The sequence below is a fragment of the Heptranchias perlo genome, chromosome 30, assembly GCF_035084215.1.
Source record: "Heptranchias perlo isolate sHepPer1 chromosome 30, sHepPer1.hap1, whole genome shotgun sequence".
NCBI classification, from domain to species: Eukaryota; Metazoa; Chordata; class Chondrichthyes; order Hexanchiformes; family Hexanchidae; genus Heptranchias; species Heptranchias perlo.
In genome coordinates, this window is record NC_090354.1 from 34,201,365 (window position 1) to 34,223,290 (window position 21,926).

A 21,926-nucleotide genomic window follows, 5' to 3' on the forward strand; every position below is an offset into this window, starting at 1 on the left:
GGTGAGTAAGTGCAGGTAAGATGAGGATGAGGTTTGAGTGGGTGTCAGGGGTGATGTGACAGAGTAGTGTTGGCAGTGCTGAAGGAGATGTGGGGTGGGGGCAGTGATGTGGCAGACGGAGTGTAGGGGAAAGACTACGTGTACTCACTTTGGCTGACCTACTGAGGTCATTGGAGCGCCTCCTGCACTGTATGCAGGTGGGCGATATGTTGGTGGCGCAGGTGACCCCCTCTGCCACCTCGAGCCAGGCCTTCCTGGTGGCAGAGGCAGGCCGCTTCCTCCCGCCCGCCGGGTGGAAGATCTCTGTCCTCCCCCTCCTCCTCTCCCCATGTATTGATACCTGGAGTGAGGCATCATGAAACTGGGAGCAGCCTTCCCCCAGGGCTGCTCCATGCTGTCATTTTTCCGATATTTTGCAGCATCAGTCAGTGGAGGACTGCCCCTTTAAATAGAGCTCCTCCAGCTGACAGATCTTACTGCGCATGCGCAGCCCGCCCGACGCGCAGATCAGCAGCGGGGAGCTCGGAGGAGCAGGTAAGTGGATCCAATTAGGCTGCGATCGTGCGCGGGGCAGACTGATTTCAGCGGGCGCGTTACCCATGCGCACAATAGGCCCCCCGCCGTGAACAAGCAGCCCACCTAATATCGAGCCCCGAGAGTCACCGTCTCCTTTAATATCACACACTGACCCCTAGGGTCACAGTCTCCTTTAATATCACACACTGACCCCTAGGGTCACAGTCTCCTTTAATATCACACACTGACCCCTGGGGTCACCGTCTCCTTTAATATCACACACTGACCCCTGGGGTCACCGACTCCTTTAATATCACACACTGACCCCTGGGGTCACAGTCTCCTTTAATATCACACACTGACCCCTGGGGTCACCGTCTCCTTTAATATCACACACTGACCCCTAGAGTCACCGTCTCCTTTAATATCACACTGACCCCAAGAGTCACCGCCTCCTTTAATATCACAAACTGACCCCTAGGGTCACCGCCTCCTTTAATATCACACACTGACCCCTAGAGTCACCGTCTCCTTTAATATCACACACTGACCCCTAGAGTCACCGTCTCCTTTAATATCACACACTGACCCCTAGGGTCACCGCCTCCTTTAATATCACACTGACCCCTAGGGACACCGTCTCCTTTAATATCACACACTGACCCCTAGAGTCACCGTCTCCTTTAATATCACACACTGACCCCGAGAGTCACCGCCTCCTTTAATATCACACACTGACCCCGAGGGTCACCGTCTCCTTTAATATCACACACTGACCCCTAGAGTCACCGTCTCCTTTAATATCACACACTGACCCCGAGAGTCACCGTCTCCTTTAATATCACACACTGACCCCGAGAGTCACCGCCTCCTTTAATATCACACACTGACCCCTAGGGTCACCGTCTCCTTTAATATCACACACTGACCCCTAGAGTCACCGTCTCCTTTAATATCACACTGACCCCTAGGGTCACCGTCTCCTTTAATATCACACACTGACCCCTAGGGTCACCGTCTCCTTTAATATCACACACTGACCCCTGGAGTCACCGTCTCCTTTAATATCACACACTGACCCCTAGAGTCACCGCCTCCTTTAAATCACACACTAACCCCTAGGGTCACCGTCTCCTTTAATATCACACACTGACCCCTGGAGTCACCGTCTCCTTTAATATCACACACTGACCCCTAGAGTCACCGCCTCCTTTAATATCACACAATGACCCCGAGGGTCACCGTCTCCTTTAATATCGCACACTGACCCCTAGGGTCACCGTCTCCTTTAATATCACACACTGACCCCTAGAGTCACCGTCTCCTTTAATATCACACACTGACCCCTAGAGTCACCGTCTCCTTTAATATCACACTCTGACCCCTAGAGTCACCGTCTCCTTTAATATCACACACTGACGCCTAGGGTCACTGTCTCCTTTAATATCACACACTGACCCCTAGGGTCACCGTCTCCTTTAATATCACACACTGACCCCGAGAGTCACCGCCTCCTTTAATATCACACACTGACCCCTAGGGTCACCGTCTCCTTTAATATCACACACTGACCCCTAGGGTCACCGTCTCCTTTAATATCACACACTGACCCCTGGAGTCACCGTCTCCTTTAATATCACACACTGACCCCTAGAGTCACCGCCTCCTTTAAATCACACACTGACCCCTAGGGTCACCGTCTCCTTTAATATCACACACTGACCCCTGGAGTCACCGCCTCCTTTAATATCACACAATGACCCCGAGGGTCACCGTCTCCTTTAATATCACACACTGACCCCTAGAGTCACCGCCTCCTTTAATATCACACAATGAACCCGAGGGTCACCGTCTCCTTTAATATCGCACACTAACCCCTAGGGTCACCGTCTCCTTTAATATCACACACTGACCCCTAGAGTCACCGTCTCCTTTAATATCACACACTGACCCCTAGAGTCACCGTCTCCTTTAATATCACACTCTGACCCCGAGAGTCACCGTCTCCTTTAATATCACACACTGACGCCTAGGGTCACTGTCTCCTTTAATATCACACACTGACCCCTAGACTCACCGTCTCCTTTAATATCACACACTGACCCCGAGAGTCACCGCCTCCTTTAATATCACACACTGACCCCTAGGGTCACCGTCTCCTTTAATATCACACACTGACCCCTAGAGTCACCGCCTCCTTTAATATCACACTGACCCCTAGGGTCACCGACTCCTTTAATATCACACACTGACCCCTAGGGTCACCGTCTCCTTTAATATCACACACTGACCCCTGGAGTCACCGTCTCCTTTAATATCACACACTGACCCCGAGAGTCACCGCCTCCTTTAAATCACACACTGACCCCTAGGGTCACCGTCTCCTTTAATATCACACTCTGACCCCTAGAGTCACCGTCTCCTTTAATATCACACTGACCCCTAGAGTCACCGTCTCCTTTAATATCACACACTGACCCCTAGAGTCACCGCCTCCTTTAATATCACACAATGACCCCGAGGGTCACCGCCTCCTTTAATATCACACAATGACCCCGAGGGTCACCGTCTCCTTTAACATCACACACTGACGCCGAGGGTCACCGTCTCCTTTAATATCACACACTGACCCCTAGGGTCACCGTCTCCTTTAATATCACACACTGACCCCTAGAGTCACCGCCTCCTTTAATATCACACAATGACCCCGAGGGTCACCGTCTCCTTTAATATCACACACTGACCCCTAGGGTCACCGTCTCCTTTAATATCACACACTGACCCCGAGAGTCACCGTCTCCTTTAATATCACACACTGACCCCTAGAGTCACCGCCTCCTTTAATATCACACATTGACCCCGAGGGTCACCGTCTCCTTTAATATCACACACTGACACCTAGAGTCAACGTCTCCTTTAATATCACACACTGACCCCTAGAGTCACCGCCTCCTTTAATATCACACAATGACCCCGAGGGTCACCGTCTCCTTTAATATCACACACTGACACCTAGAGTCAACGTCTCCTTTAATATCACACACTGACCCCTAGAGTCACCGTCTCCTTTAATATCACACACTGACACCTAGAGTCAACGTCTCCTTTAATATCACACACTGACGTCGAGGGTCACCGTCTCCTTTAATATCACACACTGACGCCTAGGGTCACCGTCTCCTTTAATATCACACACTGACCCCTGGAGTCACCGTCTCCTTTAATATCACACACTGACCCCTAGGGTCACCGTCTCCTTTAATAGCACACTCTGACCCCTAGAGTCACCGCCTCCTTTAATATCACACACTGACGCCTCGGGTCACCGTCTCCTTTAATATCACACACTGACCCCTAGACTCACCGCCTCCATTAATATCACACACTGACCCCGAGAGTCACCTTTTCCTTTAATATCACACACTGACGCCTAGGGTCACCGTCTCCTTTAATATCACACACTGACGCCTAGGGTCACCGTCTCCTTTAATATCACACACTGACCCCTGGAGTCACCGTCTCCTTTAATATCACACACTGACCCCTAGGGTCACCGTCTCCTTTAATAGCACACTCTGACCCCTAGAGTCACCGCCTCCTTTAATATCACACACTGACGCCTAGGGTCACCGTCTCCTTTAATATCACACACTGACCCCTAGACTCACCGCCTCCATTAATATCACACACTGACCCCGAGAGTCACCGTTTCCTTTAATATCACACACTGACGTCGAGGGTCACCGTCTCCTTTAATATCACACACTGACGCCTAGGGTCACCGTCTCCTTTAATATCACACACTGACCCCTAGACTCACCGCCTCCATTAATATCACACACTGACCCCGAGAGTCACCGTCTCCTTTAATATCACACTGACCCCTAGGGTCACCGTCTCCTTTAATATCACACACTGACCCCGAGAGTCACCGTCTCCTTTAATATCACACACTGACCCCTAGGGTCACCGCCTCCTTTAATATCACACTGATCCCGAGGGTCACCGCCTCCTTTAACATCACACTCTGACCCCGAGAGTCACCGTCTCCTTTAATATCACACACTGACCCCTAGAGTCACCGTCTCCTTTAATATCACACACTGACCCCTAGGGTCACCGCCTCCTTTAATATCACACTGATCCCGAGGGTCACCGCCTCCTTTAACATCACACTCTGACCCCTAGAGTCACCGTCTCCTTTAATATCACACACTGACCCCGAGAGTCACCGTCTCCTTTAATATCACACACTGACCCCTCGGGTCACCGTCTCTTTTAATATCACACACTGACCCCTAGAGTCACCGTCTCCTTTAATATCACACTCTGACCCCTAGGGTCACCGCCTCCTTTAATGTCACACACTGACCCCTCGGGTCACCGTCTCCTTTAATATCACACACTGACCCCTAGGGTCACCGTCTCCTTTAATATCACACTCTGACCCCTAGAGTCACCGTCTCCTTTAATATCACACACTGACCCCTAGGGTCACCGCCGCCTTTAATATCACACACTGACCCCTAGGGTCACCGTCTCCTTTAATATCACACTCTGACCCCTAGGGTCACCGTCTCCTTTAATATCACACTCTGACCCCGAGGGTCACTGTCTCCTTTAACATCACACTCTGACCCCGAGAGTCACCATCTCCTTTAACATCACACTCTGACCCCTAGGGTCACCGCCTCCTTTAACATCACACTCTGACCCCGAGGGTCACCGTCTCCTTTAATATCGCACACTGACCCCGAGAGTCACCGTCTCCTATAACATCACACACTGACCCCGAGAGTCACCGTCTCCTTTAATATCACACACTGACCCCTCGAGTCACCGTCTCCTTTAATATCACACACTGACCCCTAGAGTCACCGTCTCCTTTAACATCACACACTGACCCCTAGAGTCACCGCCTCCTTTAATATCACACACTGACCCCTAGAGTCACCGTCTCCTTTAATATCACACACTGACCCCTAGAGTCACCGTCTCCTTAATATCACACACTGACCCCTAGGGTCACCGCCTCCTTTAATATCACACTGACCCCTAGGGTCACCGCCTCCTTTAACATCACACTCTGACCCCTAGAGTCACCGTCTCCTTTAATATCACACACTGACCCCTCGAGTCACCGTCTCCTTTAATATCACACACTGACCCCTCGGGTCACCGTCTCCTTTAATATCACACACTGACCCCTAGAGTCACCGTCTCCTTTAATATCACACTCTGACCCCGAGAGTCACCGTCTCCTTTAATATCACACACTGACCCCTAGAGTCACCGTCTCCTTTAATATCACACACTGACCCCTCGGGTCACCGTCTCCTTTAATATCACACACTGACCCCTAGGGTCACCGCCGCCTTTAATATCACACACTGACCCCAAGAGTCACCGTCTCCTTTAATATCACACTCTGACCCCTAGGGTCACCGTCTCCTTTAATATCACACTCTGACCCCGAGGGTCACTGTCTCCTTTAACATCACACTCTGACCCCGAGAGTCACCGTCTCCTTTAACATCACACTCTGACCCCTAGGGTCACCGCCTCCTTTCACATCACACTCTGACCCTTAGGGTCACCGCCTCCTTTAACATCACACTCTGACCCCTAGGGTCACCGTCTCCTTTAATATCGCACACTGACCCCTAGAGTCACCGTCTCCTTTAATATCACACACTGACCCCTAGGGTCACCGTCTCCTTTAATATCACACACTGACCCCTAGGGTCACCGTCTCCTTTAATATCACACTCTGACCCCTAGAGTCACCGTCTCCTTTAATATCACACACTGACCCCTAGGGTCACCGTCTCCTTTAATATCACACTCTGACCCCTAGGGTCACCGTCTCCTTTAATATCACACTCTGACCCCTAGGGTCACCGCCTCCTTTAATATCACACACTGACCCCAAGGGTCACCGCCTCCTTTAATATCACACTCTGACCCCTAGGGTCACCGCCTCCTTTAATATCACACACTGACCCCTAGAGTCACCGTCTCCTTTAATATCACACACTAACCCCTAGAGTCACCGCCTCCTTTAATATCACACACTGACCCCTAGGGTCACCGCCTCCTTTAATATCACACACTGACCCCTAGGGTCACCGCCTCCTTTAACATCACACTCTGACCCCTAGGCTCACCGCCTCCTTTAATATCACACACTGACCCCTCGGGTCACCGTCTCCTTTAACATCACACTCTGACCCCTAGGGTCACCGCCTCCTTTAACATCACACTCTGACCCCTAGGGTCACCGCCTCCTTTAATATCACACACTGACCCCGAGAGTCACCGCCTCCTTTAATATCACACACTGACCCCTAGGGTCACCGTCTCCTTTAATATCACACTCTGACCCCTAGAGTCACCGCCTCCTTTAATATCACACACTGACCCCAAGGGTCACCGCCTCCTTTAATATCACACACTGACCCCTAGGGTCACCGTCTCCTTTAATATCACACTCTGACCCCTAGGGTCACCGTCTCCTTTAATATCACACTCTGACCCCTAGGGTCACCGCCTCCTTTAATATCACACACTGACCCCTAGGTTCACCGTCTCCTTTAATATCACACTCTGACCCCTAGGGTCACCGCCTCCTTTAATATCACACACTGACCCCTAGGGTCACCGCCTCCTTTAATATCACACACTGACCCCTAGGGTCACCGTCTCCTTTAATATCACACTCTGACCCCTAGAGTCACCGTCTCCTTTAATATCACACACTGACCCCTAGAGTCACCGTCTCCTTTAATATCACACACTGACCCCGAGAGTCACCGTCTCCTTTAATATCACACTGACCCCTAGAGTCACCGTCTCCTTTAATATCACACTCTGACCCCTCGAGTCACCGTCTCCTTTAATATCACACACTGACCCCGAGAGTCACCGTCTCCTTTAATATCACACACTGACCCCTGGAGTCACCGTCTCCTTTAATATCACACACTGACCCCGAGGGTCACCGTCTCCTTTAATATCACACACTGACCCCTCGGGTCACCGTCTCCTTTAATATCACACACTGACCCCTGGAGTCACCGTCTCCTTTAATATCACACACTGACCCCTGGAGTCACCGTCTCCTTTAATATCACACACTGACCCCTCGAGTCACCGTCTCCTTTAATATCACACACTGACCCCTAGAGTCACCGCCTCCTTTAATATCACACTGACCCCTAGAGTCACCGTCTCCTTTAATATCACACTCTGACCCCTAGAGTCACCGTCTCCTTTAATATCACACACTGACCCCGAGAGTCACCGTCTCCTTTAATATCACACACTGACCCCTGGAGTCACCGTCTCCTTTAATATCACACACTGACCCCTAGAGTCACCGTCTCCTTTAATATCACACACTGACCCCTAGGGTCACCGTCTCCTTTAATATCACACACTGACCCCTGGAGTCACCGTCTCCTTTAATATCACACACTGACCCCTAGAGTCACCGTCTCCTTTAATATCACACACTGACCCCTAGGGTCACCGCCTCCTTTAATATCACACACTGACCCCTAGAGTCACCGCCTCCTTTAATATCACACACTGACCCCTAGAGTCACCGCCTCCTTTAATATCACACACTGACCCCTAGAGTCACCGTCTCTTTTAATATCACACACTGACCCCGAGAGTCACCGTCTCCTTTAATATCACACACTGACCCCTAGAGTCACCGTCTCTTTTAATATCACACACTGACCCCGAGAGTCACCGTCTCCTTTAATATCACACACTGACCCCTAGGGTCACCGTCTCCTTTAATATCACACACTGACCCCTAGAGTCACCGTCTCTTTTAATATCACACACTGACCCCTAGAGTCACCGTCTCCTTTAATATCACACACTGACCCCGAGTGTCACCGTCTCCTTTAATATCACACACTGACCCCGAGAGTCACCGTCTCTTTTAATATCACACACTGACCCCGAGAGTCACCGTCTCCTTTAATATCACACTCTGACCCCTCGGGTCACCGTCTCCTTTAATATCACACACTGACCCCTAGAGTCACCGTCTCCTTTAATATCACACACTGACCCCTAGAGTCACCGTCTCCTTTAATATCACACACTGACCCCGAGTGTCACCGTCTCCTTTAATATCACACACTGACCCCGAGAGTCACCGTCTCCTTTAATATCACACACTGACCCCGAGAGTCACCGTCTCCTTTAATATCACACACTGACCCCTAGAGTCACCGTCTCCTTTAATATCACACTCTGACCCCGAGAGTCACCGTCTCCTTTAATATCACACACTGACCCCTAGAGTCACCGTCTCCTTTAATATCACACACTGACCCCTAGAGTCACCGCCTCCTTTAATATCACACACTGACCCCTGGAGTCACCGTCTCCTTTAATATCACACACTGACCCCTAGAGTCACCGTCTCCTTTAATATCACACACTGACCCCTGAAGTCACCGTCTCTGTGATGTTTTTGGTCTCTCCTCCGCCTTGCCCAGGTGCACAGGTCCTGGTGAGTTCAGAGTGAGGTGTCTGAGAGTACAGTTAATGTCAGTGGCTGAAAGGTCTCTTCCTTTGTTTTTTATGTCGGGTTGATTCTATCGAAGGGTAAAGAGTTGCACAAACCTTTTGCTGCAGGATGGGCTGGCACTGGGAGTAGTTGATTTTTCTGGCCCATGTTCCATTCTCGAGGCACTCTCTGAATACACTGTCTGTGGGCAAATCACAGAGAAACATCATTCAGATTGTCCACAGCAAACCGAGATCACAGCCCGGGAGTTACGGTGTGCCCCTGTTATGTGGGGGAGCTGGACACACAGTGATTGCTGCTTGTGTCGTTTGCACATTCCAGCCCTTTGTTCTTTGCATTGTCCTTACATCATGGGCAGAGGAGATGAAGAAAGTCTCCATTCATGTTACAGACAGGAACAGTCTGCAGTTTAAGGGCCATGTTGGGTGTGGGACCAATCGTATTCCAACACAGACCAGGGCGATAATTTTAACCTCACTGAGCAGGTGGGACCCCAGGGGATCAGGTGAAAGGTCGGATTCACACCCCATCAATATTACTCCCCATTGACTTCGATCGGGGCGGGTGTGAAGCCGGAGCTGTTCCCAATCCCATCAGTCTCCCGACGGGTGAGTGAGGTTAACACTGTCCCCATGGTGTCAGTGTAGTGATTTTCACCAATCAGAGAGATCAGAATTATAACTTTGGCAGTTTGTGCCGTACCTGGTGCAACCCAGTGGACAAGAATAAATCATTTGTTCCATCGATTCACTGTGGCCACAAGGTGAGGCCTCAGCTCACGAGCCTGTTTGTAGTGAGGACAAGTAAAGACTGTTCAGTGATGGGACGAATTATGTGACAGGTATTTTCCCCCCTCTAATTCTAAACTCAGTGATGTTATTTGAATATTCTGGAGTTTTGTTTCATTACATTTGAAGTTTAAATATCATTTACACAGAACATTCCAACACGGGATTCAATTGGTGGGCAGAGGCCATGATAGAGGGATTGTCCATGGTCTGTGGGAGAAGGTAAAAGAGAGAGGGAAAGAGTGCCCAGGAGAGGAGAGTAGTGGAAAGGGAGGAGAGGATGATCTCGGGAGGCCGCGGAAAGGAGAGATCAGGGAAGTAAATAGGCGGGGAGAGGAGAGAGAGGAGAGGTACAGAGGGGAGGGAATGAGGAGAGGAGGGGACGTGAGCAAATGTGAGGAAGAAAGGAAGTGAGGAGGGGTAGAGATTGGAGGGGAGGAGAGGTAGAGAGAGGAATGGTGAGGGGAGGAGAGGAGAGAAGGAGAGGGGCTAGAGAGTGGAGGAAGGGTAGAGAAAGGAGAGGAGAAGAGAGTAGAGGAGAGGAGAGAGGAGGAGAGAAGAGAGGAGAGGAGAGAAGCCAGAAAATCTACTTTGGATTCATCAATGGGTAGGCTCACCAACAGTCCCCATTAGAATTGCCTGAATTAACATTGGTATAAATTCAGTGAGTAATCTGATTGGTGCAAACCGCGTTGCCAGCCAGGAGTATTCCTGTCGACTGAACAATCCCTCAATATGTAACTGTAGTCACTATTTTCTGAAATATAAACTGTTTCATACTCTAACTTATTAATATAATAGACTCCATGTAACTTATTGACAGGGGAAATTGTGCACTCGAGGGAGAGGGGAACGGTAATCCTGAAAAGGACCAGTCAGAGGATTGGGTTAAGAGGAAGGCAGTGGAGTGAAAAATGGTTTGTTGATATTTTTCACTAATTGAAGAGAAATATTCTCCGATCAGGAATCAGTGAAGTGGAACTGATTCAGGGATAGTGTCGTGGGACCTTTGACATCCACCTGAGAGGGCAGACGGGGACTCGGTTTAATGTCTCATCCGAAAGACACTGGGAGGGTGAGACTGGATTTTGGGCTCAAGTCTCTGGGGTGGGGTTTGAACCCACAACCCTCTGACTCAGAGCGAGAGTGATATTGAGACACGGCTGACACCTAAAAGAATAAATAAAATAAATAAAATAAGCAGTGAGGCACACAGTTAAATAAAATTAAAGGCCCTGAGATTTGTGGGGGTCTGGGTAGAGGGGGCTCACACTTCCCATAAATCCAACAGGTGATCACCACATACCAAAAATCAGCAGATACCCGGTGTTACGGAAAGTCTAGGCTTCAATGGGTGCTCGCCCGGTGGGTGCTTGCCTGATGGGTGCTCGCCCGGTGGGTACTTGCTCGGAAGGTGTTCACCTGATGAGTGCTCGCCCGTGCCAGCTCGCCTGGTGGGTGCTCACCCAGTGCCAGCTCACCTGTTGGGTGCTCACCCAGTGCCAGCTCACCTGGTGGGTGCTCACCCAGTGCCAGCTCGCCGGATGAGTGCTCGCCCGGTAGGTGCTCATCCGGTGGGTGCTCGCCCAGTGCCAGCTCGCCTGGTGGGTGCTCTCCCGGTGGGTGCTCTCCCGGTGCCAGCTCGCCCGGTGCCAGCTTGCCCGGTGGGTGCTCGTCCGGTTGGTGCTCACCCAGTGCCAGCTCTCCCGGTGAGTGCTCTCCCGGTGGGTGCTCGCCCATGCCAGCTCGCCCGGTGGGTGCTCACCTGGTGGGTGCTCACCGGGAGGGTACTCGCCCAGTAGTTGGCGGGAGCTAGGCTGCAGCAGCATTTAAAGGCCCGCAGCATCTTAAAGGAGCGGCCTTCTGCCTTGGGAGCTGGTTTCTTAAAGTATCTGTGAGGTCTCCGAAAGGGCAGGAAGCCCCCCTCCCCTCCCTGCACCCCCCACCACCCGCTTCTTTCACGTTCAGCCCTACCTGCAGTCACCCCACCAGGAGCCTGACACAGACTCCAATCACTGATCAATCAGACCGCTGTCAGACAGGCCTGGGGTCCCAGATTGTGAGGGATCTGTATTCTGGGCTCCAAATCACTGGGGCCGGGCTGTACACAAGTAACTGGAGGGGAATCGTTGAGCTCTTTAATACTATTAGATCATCTCTCCTGTGGATGAGTGGTTGTATGGAGGCAGTGCCCAGGATTACTGGCAGGATACTGTCCAACTCAAGGTGGGAACTCATTGGGCCCTTTCACTCTGTACATGGTGTGTCAGCACTGGTCGTATGACCAGGTCACTCTGTACATGGTGTGTCAGCACTGGTCATGGGACCAGGTCACTCTGTACATGGTGTGTCAGCACTGGTCATGGGACCAGGTCACTCTGTACATGGTGTGTCAGCACTGGTCGTATGACCAGGTCACTCTGTACATGGTGTGTCAGCACTGGTCATGGGACCAGGTCACTCTGTACATGGTGTGTCAGCACTGGTCATGGGACCAGGTCACTCTGTACATGGTGTGTCAGCACTGGTCATGGGACCAGGTCACTCTGTACATGGTGTGTCAGCACTGGTCATGGGACCAGGTCACTCTGTACATGGTGTGTCAGCACTGGTCATGGGACCAGGTCACTCTGTACATGGTGTGTCAGCACTGGTCGTATGACCAGGTCACTCTGTACATGGTGTGTCAGCACTGGTCATGTGACCAGGTCACTCTGTACATGGTGTGTCAGCACTGGTCATGGGACCAGGTCACTCTGTACATGGTGTGTCAGCACTGGTCATGGGACCAGGTCACTCTGTACATGGTGTGTCAGCACTGGTCATGGGACCAGGTCACTCTGTACATGGTGTGTCAGCACTGGTCATGGGACCAGGTCACTCTGTACATGGTGTGTCAGCACTGGTCATGGGACCAGGTCACTCTGTACATGGTGTGTCAGCACTGGTCATGGGACCAGGTCACTCTGTACATGGTGTGTCAGCACTGGTCGTGTGACCAGGTCACTCTGTACATGGTGTGTCAGCACTGGTCGTGTGACCAGGTCACTCTGTACATGGTGTGTCAGCACTGGTCATGTGACCAGGTCACTCTGTACATGGTGTGTCAGCACTGGTCATGGGACCAGGTCACTCTGTACATGGTGTGTCAGCACTGGTCATGGGACCAGGTCACTCTGTACATGGTGTGTCAGCACTGGTCATGTGACCAGGTCACTCTGTACATGGTGTGTCAGCACTGGTCATGGGACCAGGTCACTCTGTACATGGTGTGTCAGCACTGGTCATGGGACCAGGTCACTCTGTACATGGTGTGTCAGCACTGGTCGTGTGACCAGGTCACTCTGTACATGGTGTGTCAGCACTGGTCGTGTGACCAGGTCACTCTGTACATGGTGTGTCAGCACTGGTCATGTGACCAGGTCACTCTGTACATGGTGTGTCAGCACTGGTCATGGGACCAGGTCACTCTGTACATGTACGTACAGTAACTTCACAACTTACTGTTTTATATGTGAATCCCTTTGGGATGTTTCTAGAAGACGTGATAAGGCAGTAGATAACTGCATGAAGTGACAGCCCTGTGAGAGATGTACTGACTGCTCTCCCGGGACCTCCCTTTGATCCAGAGATGTTTCAATTTGTTATTCTCTGTAATGTAAGCAATCACCTTCAATTCCCAACCACTTTCAGCTCGTTGATTGCTGACTTTGTATAAGGCAGTCATGCTGTTCTGAGTATTATACAAACTGAACACTGCAACATTATGAATCTTTAATAAGTATGAACCAGATTAAACTCATTCCATTAAAGCTGGGCCAGACTCAGAGCAATGCCAAGATTTCACTTCATCTCAACACCTCACATTTATGATTTTTTCAATTTAATGGCTGCCTGTACCAAAATATATTTTTGATGAAAAGCCAAGGAACTAAATAGTTGTGGCCAATGGCATTCAATGAGGGTACAGATAAGTCTGAGGTGTTAGACACTGGGAGAAAGAAGGGACAGCATCGTCAATGAATGTGTCAAACCTGCTGGGCACAGGCTGAGCGAGGGATAGACGGTGAACTCAACATCATGGGGGAGGGCACCTTGCCCACAGCCCTGCCTGGATGGAGATGGAGGCTTGTTTGAGTCTGTAACTGATTATCCGATGAGTGGCTGGGCCAGGCTGATGGGAGTCGGTGACTGGAGGTATCCTGGCAGCAGACGGCTCGACCCTGCATCTGGCTCTCCGCCACGGCAGTGAAATGCTTCTCCGCGGTTGCTGTGCGGTAGATACTCGTTCAATTGCTAAATTTAAATCTGAGATAGATAGCTTTTTGGCAATCAAAGGTATTAAGGGATATGGGCCAAAGGCAGGTATATGGAGTTAGATCACAGATCAGCCATGATCTTATCAAATGGCGGAGCAGACACGAGGGGCTGAATGGCCTACTCCTGTTCCTATGTTCCTATATGGTTGATGACATCTTGGCGGGTGCAGCCAAACAGAGTTGACTGTTGCTCACCCTGGTTTGTCCTCTCTAACCACATAAAGCATTACACACTGTGATTGAGGAGCTCCTGGTAAACACTGCAGCATTAGGTTAGCCAGATCTTGACACTTCATTGTATCAGCAGGTCTGCTGCTGTGACCTCCCAGGTTCACTTTGCTGCCATGACCTCCTGGGGTCACTCTGCTGCTGTGACCTCCCAGGGTCACTTTGCTGCCATGACCTCCTGGGGTCACTCTGCTGCTGTGACCTCCCAGGGTCACTTTGCTGCCATGACCTCCTGGGGTCACTCTGCTGCCATGACCTCCTAGGGTCACTCTGCTGCCGTGACCTCCTGGGGTCACTCTGCTGCCCTGACCCCCCGGGGTCACTCTGCTGCCGTGACCTCCTAGGGTCACTCTGCTGCCCTGACCTCCCGGGGTCACTCTGCTGCCCTGACCTCCCGGGGTCACTCTGCTGCCATGACCTCCCTGGGCCACTCTGCTGCCATGACCTCCTGGGGTCACTCTGCTGCCATGACCTCCCGGGGTCACTCTGCTGCCATGACCTCCCGGGGTCACTCTGCTGCACTGACCCCCTGGGGTCACTCTGCTGCCATGACCCCCCGGGGTCACTCTGCTGTGATCATTTAAATTTGAACCTCCCACAAGGCCCTTTGATACATTTGGGGTCAGCACTGCGCAGTTACAGTGGAGCAATTTACGTTGTGTGACGTGCTGGTTATTTATGAGTGACAGTGAGTAATCCCACCCTGAAATCAACGGGAAATATTGACTGGTGGAAAAGGGGCTTCTTCACACTGTCACAGTCAGTCTAACATCTGTCATTGGGAAAATGCTAGAATCCATTATTAAGGAAGTAGTAGCAGGACATTTGGAGACTCATAATACAATCAAGGAGAGTCAACATGGTTTTATGAAGGTGAAATCGTGTCTGACAAATTTATTAGAGTTCTTTGAGGAAGTAACGGGCAGGGTGGATAAAGGGGAACCAATGCATGCAGTATATTTGGATTTCCAAAAGGCATTCGATAAGGTGCCACGTAAAAGATTACTGCACAAGATAAGAGCTCATGGTGTTGGGGGTAATATATTGGCATGGATAGCGGATTGGCTAACTAACAGAAAACAAAGAGTCGGGATAAAAGGGTCATTTTCAAAATGGCAATCTGTAACTAGTGGGGTGCCGCAGGGATCAGTGCTGGGGCCTCAACTATTTACAATATATATCAATGACTTGGATGAAGGAACAGAGTGTCTTGTGGACAAATTTGCTGCTGATACAAAGATAGGTGGAAAAGCAAGTTGTGATGAGGACACAAAGTGTCTGCAAAGGGATATTGACAGGTTAAGCGAATGGGCAAAAATTTGGCAGATGGAATATAATGTGGGAAAATGTGAAGTCATCCACTTTGGAAGGAAAAATAAAAAAAGCAAAATATTATTTGAATGGAGAAATACTACAAAATGCTGCGGCACAGAGGGATCTGGGTGTCCTCATACATGAAACACAAAAAGTCAACGTACAGGTACAGCAGGTAATCCGGAAGGCAAACGGAATATTGGCCTTTATTTCTAAGGGAATGGAGTATAAAAGCAGGGAAGTCATGCTACAACTGTACAGGGTGCTGGTGAGCCCACACCTGGAGTACTGCGTACAGTTCTGGTGCCCTTATTTAAGGAAGGACATACTTGCATTGGAGGCAGTTCAGAGAAGGTTCACCAGGTTGATTCCGGGTATGGAAGGGTTGTCTTATGAGGAAAGATTGAACAGGTTGGGTCTATACTCATTGGAGTTTAGAAGAATGAGGGGAGAGCTTATTGAAACATACAAGATTCTGAGGGGACTCGATGGGGTAGATGCTGAGAGGATGTTACCCCTCATGGGGGAATCTAAAACTAGGGGGCATAGTCTCAGAATAAGGGGTCGCCCGTTTAAGATGGAAATGAGGAGGAATTTCTTCTCCCAGAGGGTCGTGAATCTTTGGAACTCTTTACCCCAAAAAGCTGTGGAGGCTGAGTCATTGAATACATTCGAGGCTGAGTTTGACAAATTTTTGATCAGCAAGGGAGTCAAAAGTTATGGGGGAAGGGGGGGAAAGTGGAGTTGAGGTAAAAATCAGATCAGCCATGATCTCATTGAATGGCGGAGCAGGCTCGAGGGGCCGAATGGCCTACTCCTGCTCCTATCTCTTATGGTCTTATGGTCTCTTATGGTCACTCAGTAACACCATCCCCTAGCGCCCTGGTATTGATTAAGGAGAATATTGCAGTACTGGAGAGAGAGGATGTCCTGGAGGGGTCAAGGACAGAATCTATTTGGTTAGAGTTAACGAGGAAGGAGGCATTGCTGGATTTGGTTCTAGGGAATGAGGTGGGCAAAGTGGAGCAAGTGTCAGTGGGGGAGCATTTAGGGAACAGCGATCATAGTCTCATAAGATTTAGAATAGCTATGGAAAAGCACACGGACCACTCTAAAGTTAAATTACCCAATTGGAGGGGAGCCAATTTCAATGGGATGAGAACAGATCTGGCCCGGGTAAATTGGAATCATAGATTGTCAGGCAAAACTGTAATTGAAGAGTGCGCGGCCTTTAAAAAAGAGACGGTTCGGGTACAGTCTAGGCACATTCCCACGAGGCAGAAAGGCAGGGCAACTAAAGCCAGAGCTCGCTGGATGACAAAAGAGATAGTGAGTAAGATGAAACAGAAAAAAAGGGGGCATATGACAGATGTCAGGTTGATAACACAAGTGAGAACCAGGCTGAATATAGAAAGTTCAGGGGGGAAGTGAAAAAGGAAATAAGAGGGGCAAAGATAGAGTATGAGAACAGACTGGCGACCAACATAAAAGAGAATCTAAAAGTCTTCTACAGGCATGTAAACAGAAAATGGGTAGTAAGAGGAGGGGTGGGGCCGATTAGGGACTATAAAGGAGATCTACTCATGGAGGCAGAGGGCATGGCCGAGGTACTAAATGAGTAATTTGCATCTGTCTTTACCAAGGAAGAAGATGCTGCCAGAATCTCAGTAAAGGAAGATATAGTTGAGATACTGGATGGGCTAAAAATTGATCAAGAGGAGGTACTGGAAAGTCTAGCTGTACTTAAAGTAGATAAGTCACCAGGTCCAGATGGGATGGATCCTAGGTTGCTGAAGGAAGAAAGGGTGGAAATTGCGGAGGTACTGGCCATAATCTTCCAAACATCTGTAAATCCGGGCGTGGTGCCAGAGGACTGGAGAATTGCAAATGTTACACCCTTGTTCAAAAAAGGGTGTAAGGATAAACCCAGCAACTACAGGCCAGTCAGTTTAACCTCAATGGTGGGGAAACTTTTAGAAACAATAATCCGGGACAAAATTAACAGTCACTTGGACGAGGGTGGATTGATTAGGGAAAGCCAGCACGGATTTGTTAAAGGCAAATCGTGTTTAACTAACCTGATAGAGTTTTTTGATGAGGTAACAGAGAGGGTCGATGAAAGCAATGCAGTTGATGTGATGTATATGGATTTTCAAAAGGTGTTTGATAAAGTATCGCACGGTAGGCTTATCATCAAGATTATAGATCATGGAATAAAAGGGGCAGTAGCAACATGGATATAGAATTGGCTAAGTGACAGGAAACAGAGAGTAGTGGTGAACGGTTGTTTTTCGGACTGGAGGGAGGTGTACAGTGGTGTTCCCCAGGGGTCAGTGCTGGGACCACTGCTTTTCTTGATATATATTAATGACTTGGACTTGGGTGTACAGGGCACAATTTCAAAATTTGAGCAGAAGACACAAAACTTGGAAGTGTAGTAAACAGTGAGGAGGATAGTGATAGACTTCAAGAGGATATAGACAGGCTGGTGGAATGGGCGGACACGTGGCAGATGAAATTTAACGCAGAAAAATGCGAAGTGATACATTTCGGTAGGAATAACGAGGAGAGGCAATATAAACTAGAGGGCACAACTCTAAAAGGGGAACAGGAACAGAGATCTGGGGGTATATGTGCACAAATCATTGAAGGTGGCAGGTCAGGTTGAGAAAGTGGTTAAAAAAGCATACGGGATCCTGGGCTTTATAAATAGAGGCATAGAGTACAAAAGTATGGAAGTTATGATGAACCTTTATAAAACATTGGTTCGGCCACAACTGGAGTATTGTGTCCAGTTCTGGACACCGCACTTTGGGAAAGATGTGAAGGCCTTAGAGAGGGTGCAGAAGAGATTTACTGGAATGATTCCAGGGATGAGGAACTTCAGTTACGTGGATAGACTGGAGAAGCTGGGGTTGTTCTCCTTAGAGCAGAGAAGGTTAAGGGGAGATTTGATAGAGGTATTCAAAATCATGAAGGGTCTAGACAGAGTAGATAGAGAGAAACTGTTCCCATTGGTGGAAGGATCAAGGACCAGAGAACATAGATTTAAGGTGATTGGCAAAAGAACCAAAGGTGACATGAGGAGAAACTTTTTTTTACACAGCGAGTGGTTAGGATCTGGAATGCATTGCCCGAGGGGGTGGTGGAGACAGATTCAATCATCGCCTTCAAAAGGGATCTGGATAAGTACATGAAAGGAAAAAATTGAAGGACTACGGGAAAAGAGCAGGGGAGTGGGTCTAGCTGGATTGCTCTTGCAGAGAGCTGGTGCTGATTCGAAGGGCCGAATGGCCTCCTTCCATGCTGTAACCTTTTATGATTCTATGATTGTATCCGGTTCTCACATTACTCCTCCCTCGATGTTGTTTGGGTGAACTTGTTACTCGTGGAGTTGATGGGAGCCTTTTCCATCAGAGATTCTGGCTACTGGCATACAGCACAGAGGAACCACGTAAAGCACTATCAGGTCCCGCTCTCCTCTGCCAAAACTGTTCACTATTCCAAGATCATCCTGGAATGCAAAGATAACACCCGGCTCCTCTTCACTACAAACCATCGTCTTAAACCCCTCTCCCCTGCCTCCTCCACCCTCACCTCCAATAACAAGTGCGAGGAGCTCATGGACAACTTTGTCACTAAGATTGAGACCATCCATTCAGCTGCCTCTTCCCTCCCTTCCCCGAACCCACCGAGCCAAACTTCCCCTATGGATCCCCCCTGCCCTAGCCCTGAATTTGCATCTCTCTCTCGTTTCTCTCCTATCTCCCCTCATGCCCTCTCCGAGCTCATCTTGACCATGAGACCCATCTCCACCGTGAGACCCATCTCCTGTTCTCTCGACCCAATTCACACTAAATTCCTGACTACCCAACTTCCCTTCCTGGCCCCCATGTTGGCTGATATTGTTAACAGTTTCCTCTCCTCAGGTACTGTCCTCCTCCCCCTCAAATCTGCCGTCATCACCCCCCTCCTCAAAAATCCCATCTTTGACCCTTCTGTCCTTGCAAACTACCGCCCCATCTCCAACCACCTCCCTTTCCTCTCCAAAGTTCTTGAACATGTTGTCGCCTCCCAAATCCGTGCCCATCTTTTCCGCAACTTCCTGTTTGAATCCCTCCAATCAGGTTTCCGCCCCTGCCATTGTACTGAAACGGCCCTTATCAAAGTCATAAATCACATCCTATGTATCTGTGACGATGGTAAACTCTCCCTCCCCATCCTTCTCCACCTGTGTGTAGCCTTTGACACGGTTGACCACACCATCTTCCTCCAATGCCTCTCCTCCGTTGTCCAGCTGGGTGGGACTGCCCTCACCTGGTTCCATTCCTATCAGTCCAGTCGTAGCCAGAGAATCACCTGCAATGGTTTCTCTTCCTGCTCCTGCACCGTTGCCTCTGGAGTCCCCCAAGGGTCTTTCCTTGCCCCCCTCCTATTTCTCATCTACATGCTGCCCCTCGGCGACATCATCCAAAAACACGTCTCCACCTCTCTCTCCTCCTTTAGGACCTGTCCTAATATCTCCTTATGTGGCTCGGTGTCAAATTTTGTTGGATAATCGCTCCTGTGAAGTGCCTATTTTAAAGGTGCTATATAAATGCAAGGTGTTGTTGTTGGGAAACATCTCTCTGTCCTTGCCCGTTAGAGGTTCTAGTTACTGCCATAAAACACAGTGAGAAATGTGTCTCTGACCTTGTCCATCAAAGGCTGTAAATCACTTCTCCAACTCTCTGTCGCCAGCCTTAGATTCCAGAGTGGCTCGAATGAATTCTGCATTTCATCTCCTGTCACCCAGAGTGGTATAGCTACTTGATGTCCCGTGAATATCAGCCCATCTTGTATCCTGAACTCAGCTCGAATGTGGAAATACATACCTCCTGTGTCAGATCAGCCTGTGCTTGCTGTCACTATCAAAAATATCAGATCTCCACCTTCTCCTGGAGCTGGATCTTGGTCACTCCATCCTCAGGTCAATGCTTTCCATCCCTTCTTCAATTTCTGAATATTGGTAATTGACAAGACTTCCTCCTTCTATTCTATGAGCTCGACAAACTCTGTTTAACAATTCAGCAGAATCGTGGTCCTCTTGTAGATTACATAGAATTTGTATTTTTGAGGACATCATCGTTGAAAGATATCTTACTTCTCAACGGGGGGCAGTCCTGGATTTAGTTTTAGGGAATGAAGCTGGGCAGGTGGAAGGAGTATCAGTGGGAGAGCATTTTGGTGATAGTGATCATAATTCAGTTAGATTTAGCATAGTTATGGAAAAAGACAAAGACAGAGCAGGAGTAAAAGTTCTAAATTGGGGAAAGGCCAATTTTACTAAGCTGAGAAGTGATTTAGCAAAAGTGGACTGGAAACAGCTACTTGAAGGTAAATCAGTGTCAGAGCACTGGGAGACATTCAAGGGGGAGATTCAAGGGGTTCAGAGTAAACATGTTCCCACAAAGAAAAAGGGAGGGACTGCCAAATCTAGAGCCCCCTGGGTAAGATAAGACAGAAAAGGAAGCTTATGTCAGACACCGAGAACTCAAACACAGAAAGCCTAGAAGAGTATCGAAAGTGCAGGGGTGAAATTAAAAAGGAAATTAGGAAAACAAAGAGAGGGCCATGAAAAAATACTGGCAAATAAAATTAAGGAAAACCAAAGATGTTTTATAAATATATTAAGAGCAAGAGGATAACCCGATTATAGAAAGGATATTATTAAACTAGAAAGAGTGCAGAAAAGATTTACTAGGATGCTACCGGGACTTGATGGTTTGACTTATAGGGAGAGGTTGGATAGACTGAGACTTTTTTCCCTGGAGAGTAGGAGGTTTAGGGGTGATCTTATAGAAGTCTATAAAATAATGAGGGGCATAGATAAGGTAGATAGTCAAAATCTTTTCCCAAAGGTAGGGGAGTCTATAACGAGGGGGCATAGATTTAAGGTGAGAGGGGAGAGATACAAAAGGGTCCAGAGGGGCAATTTTTTCACTCAAAGGGTGGTGAGTGTCTGGAACGAGCTGCCAGAGGCAGTAGTAGAGGCGGGTACAATTTTGTCTTTTAAAAAACATTTGGACAGTTACATGGGTAAGATGGGTATAGAGGGATATGGGCCAAGTGCAGGCAATTGGGACTAGATTAGTGGTATAAACTGGGCGACATGGACATGTTGGGCCGAAGGGCCTGTTTCCATGTTGTAAATTTCTATGATTCTAT

At 49.2% G+C, this 21,926-nt stretch overlaps 1 protein-coding gene across 1 annotated transcript in view; it reads right to left on the reverse strand.

Moving 5' to 3' along the window:
* LOC137300046 (corticotropin-releasing factor receptor 1-like) overlaps window positions 1–21,926 on the reverse strand; it is a 266,363-nt gene that overhangs the window by 151,524 nt on the left and 92,913 nt on the right. Inside the window, exon 3 of the mRNA XM_067969147.1 lies at window positions 9,166–9,251. Within this exon, the coding sequence (XP_067825248.1) occupies window positions 9,166–9,251 (86 nt within the window). The remainder of the gene's footprint in view (window positions 1–9,165; window positions 9,252–21,926) is intronic.